Genomic DNA, 7,044 nt, shown 5'->3' on the forward strand with positions numbered 1-7,044 from the left:
ATAGTTATTAGTTTAATGTTTTTTAAATATATTTTTTAAATTTAATTTTTGCTATTGTCTCAATCTGCAGTGAGTTTGATGTTCCTCATAATGTTTTTATTATTTATATTTCTTTTGAAATGCACAGGATTCAAGGAATCGAAACCACAATCTTCACCGGGCAATGTGTTGTGTTCTTGAGCAAAACACTTCATTTCACGTTGCTCCAGTCCACTCAGCTGGCAAAATTGAGCAACCCTGGGATACACTGCCATCCTATCCAGGTGGGGAATATTTATGCCATGAAACCAGAAAACCAGCCCTTATGAATCAGTGTAATTTGAGATGGTTGCTTTACCTTTATTTTTTTTTACCCTCATAAATATTTGGTGTCTAAAAATTCTATTATATTTTTATGATTAAATATTACTAGGAACTGTATAAAAAAGTGTTTTTTTTTTATCATTTTATGTATTATAGAAATATAACCAATTTATTGGAGATAAAGTTTAAGAACAAAATATTTTATGGGCCTCCAATGCCATATAGACAACCAAGGGCCATATAGACACTGGTTGAAAACCACTGATTTACAATAACATTGTTAACTTATTAGAATTTTTAAAATATATTTCTATTCTTTGTGAAAACATCTTCAGTATAACAGCATTTAGTTGGTTGTACATACCGCTGCAGGGTAGAGCCTGCAGAAATAAGTTGGCCATTCTTTAGCTGTATCCACAATGATTCTCTTCAATTGCTCTCGTAATGATAGTGACAGGAAATTTCTCTGAGTCACACCATGGCTTTCTGAAAGTATTAAATAAAACAGAACGATTTTATTGAGAGTGAGAGGATGTAAAAATCAAAATAATTTATCAGAACAAGGCATTTACTGTTTGTTTCAATACGAGCTCATTCACGCAGCACCTCGCCAACCAGAGGTCGTCTTTCAGAGTTCCAGAAAAGAGATACGTAACATTGCTGGCCAGCCACGTCTGGCAACTAAGAGACGATCGGATCCATACTCTCAAACTCATGGAAATTCCCCCAGGTTCCAGTCACCTACGTCAATGGGACAGAGCATTGTGGCCATATGCAGAGTTTGTGCAGTAAGGACCAGTCAATGCTTACACCATCATCGTTATGTGTTACTGCCTGACTTTTGTGCATTGCCCTAGTTTGCCCAAGTTCACGTTTGAGCACCAAATATCCCACCACGTGTGAAAGGGAGACGTTCCCCTGGACCTGCTCAACAACATTTACTCGTAAAGAAAATTTGAGGTGGAAAGGGTAGAGCAGCCACCCAAAAAATTTCTTGAAAAAAACAGCTTTAGGATGTCTCCTTACTTTTGGTGATTATATTATGGTTTGAATTTCTGTATACACAGGCATGGCTGTGTGGTTCAGAAGCTTGTTTTGCAATCACAGATTTGGGTTCAGTCTTACTGCACAGCTCCTGAGCTAGTGTCTTCTATTATAGCCTGAAGTTGACCAATTCTTTGTGAGTGAATTTGACAGACAGAAACTGTATGGAAACCCATCACGTATATATGTGTGTATGGCTTTGTGTTTGTCCCTGTCACTGCTTGAGAACCGATGTTGGTTTGTTTACATCCTTGTGACTTGGTGGTTCAGCAAAAAAGGACTGACAGAATAAGTAACAAACTTTAAAAAATAAAAGTATTGAGGTCAATTTGTCCGACTGAATTCTACAAAGTAGTGCTCCAGTATGGCCACAATCCAATGACTTGAGACATGTAAAAAGATAAGAAATGTCCCCTTTTAGTACTTCATGTTAATGCTATGGAGATGAGGAAACAATGTCTGTTACTTAAGAGAAATCTCACAGATCTGCATAATTAAAATTGGTGAGGAATTATTGCAGAGAACTAGAAGTATTGTACATTATAGCTTGTTGAAGGGAGGCAGGAAATTCTACAATAATGGTCTGGCAAATGAAGACATATGTTTCATAGTGTTGCTGTTGTTTAGGCTCTGTTCAACCCTAATCAAGCAGAACTATAATCAAAAACATTCTAACCATGACTATCCAATTTTTTTACAGTCAAAATGTCATAATTAGGACTATATACACTTCCTGTTTTTGTAAGACAGTAGCTTGTAATATGAGGGAAATTTGGCTGCTATTTCTAGCATATTTGGTGTATTATGATGTGAATTTGACAAAACAGGACGAATGCAATTAATTTTTGACTGAAGATAGGACAACTTTATTTTTGTTTTTTTCTTTTCAAAGGCTCAGTCAGATGGAGAAAAAAGGGCTGTACTTAGGGCCCCCTTTTCTTAAGGTTTCCACGCAGATGCGAGAAACTTATTTTCTTACAAAAGATCTGGCCTAAAGGTTTACAACAGACTGTTCATGGCATCCAATGGCCACGTGGTGGGTACTAAATCCAGACAATGGATGAGATTTATTCTTCAAGAATATAAAGAGTCTTCCAACAGTCTCCAACATTGTTCCTGTCTACCATGTGTCACTGAACCCTGGGCCTATAATAAAGCCCATATGCCTATAATAAGAGGCACTTGTCCAAGGTGCCATGCAGTAGAAATGAACCCCAAGCCTCTGAGATGATAATGAATTTCTTATTAGCAACATTATCCTACATGGGAAGTATTTTTGTGTGTTTTCATTCGGGGTGAACTCAGTGCTACAACCAGAGGCAGCCCTTGGTTTTGTCCCAGATCCATCTCAGCAGTATTGTAGGCCCCTAGGCAAATCAATATACTGAGCTCTATAATATTTATTTATTTATTGACAGCTAAGCAAAGCATAGTTAGATCAGAATTAGGCCTCAAGACTTGTGGGGTCCTGGGTAACTACCCAGTGTGCCATGCCTGAAGACGGCATTGTTTTGTCCCTACCCCCACACTGGCTTATATAGCAGACTCAAAAGTGCTGCCATCTTGAAAGCATTACCTGGGGTGGACTGTTCCACTCTTACTAGCTACAGACTGCTGGGGGCACTTAATACTCACCTAATAAACTGCGCATCTTTACGCGTTGGTCTTTGTTAATGCGGATGCAGCCTGAATTAAAGACATCTCTCACCACTTGACAAAATACGAGGTTTAAAATTGCTGCATAATCCAACTTTTCTCTAGGAGAAAATACCTATAATAAAAGATTAATAGAAATACTTGTAATTAATTGAGTAGAGTTACAGGACGATGGAGTGGAAAAAATCATGAGAACATTGGATGAAATGCTGTGTGGTGTTCCTTCTGGTTTTTATGTTTCCAAGTTCAAATCTTGCTGAGGTCAATGTTGCTTTTCATTCATTTGGACTCAATGGTATGAACTAATCCTAATAAACTGCTGGCCTTGTTCCTAGATTAGAAACAATTAAGTTGAGTTATGTTAATTTGTTTGTTGAAGTTATACACAAAAAGCCACAGACTCTCATTAGATTCATTAGTCCAGGTTGGCTTTGGCTGATAAGACACAACAAGGTCGAAACACCAGGTGTCCAATAGTCTCCCTATGCTTATGAATTGAGTGTGTTATGAACACACATTTTCATCTCAAAAGAGCTGTTACTATGCTGTGAATGAAATGCAACAACAGTGATTAGCATATTTATGTTAAAATCTGCCTGAACATTATTATGATTAGATATGCAAATCAATGTATGTTACTTGTGTTTTCTTAGACCTGATCAGACTATTTCAAAGCAACATGATGGTTTAATCCTATGTATTGCTGCTTCTAGCATTATGACGAACCAGTCATGAACTGTGATGTTATAACAGAGAAAGAACTCTAATTAAATTCAGTTCTAAGTTTGACATAGATATAGTCTGTATTCTGGGTCGTTTACTATACTGAAGAAAATGAAATATAGATCTTGGCATTAAGAAATCAGTCTTAATTCAACACTTCAATAGTAGCTTATCATATTAATGTAAGCACAAGGCCGTAGCTTTTAACTAACAAATAGGGTCCTATCAGAAGCAACCATCATTACACTTTCCTGCTGGATTCCCAAGCATGATCAACTGGGCCTGATCCACAAGCATAACAATTTATTTATTGCTTGGTGATTGATGGTGCATGTTTATTTTATATATATTGAAATATAGATGCAGGTATAGATGTGTGGTAAAGAAGTTTGCTTTCTAACTCTATGGTTTCAGGTTCAGTCCCACTGCATACCTCAGTAATTCACCTACTATAACCATAGACCAATGAAAGCCTTCTAAATGGATTTGGTAGACAAAAACTAAAGAATGCCTGTCATGTGTGCATGTGTGTATAAGCAGTCTAAGAATTAAAAAGTCACTTTCTTATTTTCTTCCATAACAGTCAACTCTGAAGAGTGCCGGGTTACATAATCGGCCTGTTATCTAACAGCCTGTGGAACCCCTCAGTGTGAAACCAACTGGTAAGATTGGTGTAATGGATAAATAATAATGTACTCTTTGATTAGTGTGTGTACATATACATATATATATACATACATACTTTTGTGCCTTTTCCAACTTTATTTTCTTTTTTAACCATAATTTTTAATTTGTATGGACTCTTAAACCCCTTTTCATATATATATATATATATATATATATATATATGCACACACACACACACACACACACACACACACACACACACACATAGATACATATATGTGTATGCATGTGTTGGGATGTCTCCTTGTCTTAACATGGCATGAAAGTTATATATGTATGTCAACATCATGCAAGAGATGTCCTTCATTTCCAATCTTCTGTAAGACATGGCTGGCCCTGCTTCACATGTATTCTTTCCCTATGGAAGAGTGAGGGTTGGTAAAAAGAAAGGGTTCCGACCATAAAACATTTGCCTCAACAAATTTTGTCTGACCCATGCATGCATAATAAAGTGAATGTTAACAACGAAACAAAATACATAAGTAGACATGAAATTCATCATCCTTGCATTTGCTGTCTTTGGGTAATGTTGTCCATTTCTCTGTGCTTATATTGTCAAAATTATTAAGTTTTTAGTCTTCAGAGTAATCCATATGGACTGAGCAAAGTTGTTGCTGTTTTATCTACACTTATAACAATGCATGAGTCAACTACAAATGACCTTTGAATACTGGTGTCACTGCACTGAGAGAAAAAAAATATGTCCTACAGGGGAAATAACTCTTCTCATTAAAAACTGGTTTCATTTTTCTGTGATGGAAAAGAAGTAGATTTTACATTTTGTTTTATTTAAAATATTATAACATCATATTCTCTGACTGACAGAGTCTTCCCTGCTACATCTTCTCCATGTCAAGATATATTAGTTTTAACTAATTAAATCAAATAAGTTTTAAGTTTTGCTCAAATGATGTGTTCTCATTTTGAAATCCCTCTTCTCACTTTGAAGTGCAATGTGCTAGCTTAGAATTACAAATACTGTTGTTTCTTCAGATTCTGATATTGGAATGAATAAATAAACACTCTAAGTAAAATATCTTACTTCTTTCCTCAAGCGTAGGGTGCATGGTATATCCTGGTAGGTGAGAAAGAGTTCTTTGACTTGAGGATAAAGTTTGGTCTTGGCATTCTCCAAGGCAGTTGTATCCATCACTTCAGACATCATTGATTCAGTTGTAAGGGAAGAAGTTGATGGTAATGGAGGTGCTTTTGGGATGTCATTGTAATCTGGATCTAAAATGAAACAGAAATAGCAATTACCAAACATCTAAAGTTTTCTACGAAACTTTATTAATGCAATAGAATGTAAGCAAACTCTTTATTCTTAGCAGAATTTCTATTTGAATAAGAATTATAGTTTAGCAGTACAGGTGCAACATCAATTTTTCTGGAATCTTTGCTTCCAAAGTCTTCCCAGCTTACTGATTTTTCCAAACCAAGGGCAGTCACCTCTAGTTAACACACTCTAAATGAGACAAATATTAAATATTAAATATTCTATTTTGTGTCCAAACTGGTCAGATCCAGCCTCTCACACCTAGCCTACAATGTCATTCTAAAAATAAACAGGTCATCATTGAAATCTTGAAGGTATGAGATAATGAATGATTAATTTGCATGGCTTAGTGATTGGAGCATTGTGCTCACAATCATGAGGTAGTTAGTTCAGTTTCCACACCAGGTAGTATGTTGTGCTCTTGAGCAAGATGCTTTATTTCACATTGCTCCAGTTCACTGAGCTGTAGTAATGAGTTGTGATGTCACTGGTGCTAAACTGTACCAGCCTTTACTTTTCCCTTGGATAACATTAGTGGCATAGAATGGAAGGTTGGTATGCATGGGCAGCTGCTGGTCTTCCATAAAACAACCTTGCCTGGACTTGTGCCTCGGAGGGGAAACTTTCTAGGTGCAATGCTTTGGTCATTCATGACCAAAGGGGGACTTTACCCTCTAATTTAAAACAATGTGAATAAGCTAGCATTATATTTGACAAAGTAATTTGAATGCTGAAGAGTTAAAACCTGATATTTTTTGCTGTTTATGCCTTGTCACTAAAACAAGGGCAAAAGTGTCAGTTTTGAAAAGAAGAGATGGAAACAATAGATGCAGAGGGAATACTTACATTCTATCGCTTCTGTTGCTGTTGTTTTTGTTTCAGTTTCCTCATTAGGTGGTGAGCTATCTGTTTGACCCATAGATAGCTTCTTTTCAAGCATTCGCATTGTGGCCAGGTGAGGTGAGTTAGCCAGAGCTTGTGACATTTTCTGCGTACAAGGATGGTGAAGTTAGAAAACAATGCAGAAGACAAGGATTACAACAATGGTTATTATTTTTTTTTACTTGTTTCAGTCATTTGACTGTGGCCATGCTGGAGCACCACCGTTTAGTCGAGCAAATCGACCCCAGAACTTATTGTTTGTAAGCCTAGTACTTATTCTATCGGTTTTTTTGCCAAACTGCTAAGTTACGGGGGACGTAAACATACCAGTATCAGTTGTCAAGCGACGTTAGCGGGGACAAACACACACACACACACACATACACAACAGGCTTCTTTCAGGTTCCGTCTACCAAATCCACTCACAAGGCTTTGGTCGGCCCGAGGCTACAGTAGAAGACACTTGCCCAAGG

General features: G+C 36.9%; 1 protein-coding gene across 6 annotated transcripts in view; it reads right to left on the reverse strand.

Annotated features, from left to right (window-relative positions):
• LOC115220897 (unconventional myosin-XV) overlaps window positions 1-7,044 on the reverse strand; it is a 455,449-nt gene that overhangs the window by 64,039 nt on the left and 384,366 nt on the right. For all 6 annotated transcript variants that reach the window (XM_036510507.1, XM_036510509.1, XM_036510508.1 and 3 more), the window contains 4 exons: window positions 6,536-6,677; window positions 5,456-5,646; window positions 2,983-3,118; window positions 668-789 (listed from right to left, as the gene is read on the reverse strand). In XM_036510507.1, the coding sequence (XP_036366400.1) occupies window positions 668-789; window positions 2,983-3,118; window positions 5,456-5,646; window positions 6,536-6,677 (591 nt within the window). The remainder of the gene's footprint in view (window positions 1-667; window positions 790-2,982; window positions 3,119-5,455; window positions 5,647-6,535; window positions 6,678-7,044) is intronic.

The sequence above is a fragment of the Octopus sinensis genome, linkage group LG17, assembly GCF_006345805.1.
Source record: "Octopus sinensis linkage group LG17, ASM634580v1, whole genome shotgun sequence".
In the NCBI taxonomy this organism is placed as follows: Eukaryota; Metazoa; Mollusca; class Cephalopoda; order Octopoda; family Octopodidae; genus Octopus; species Octopus sinensis.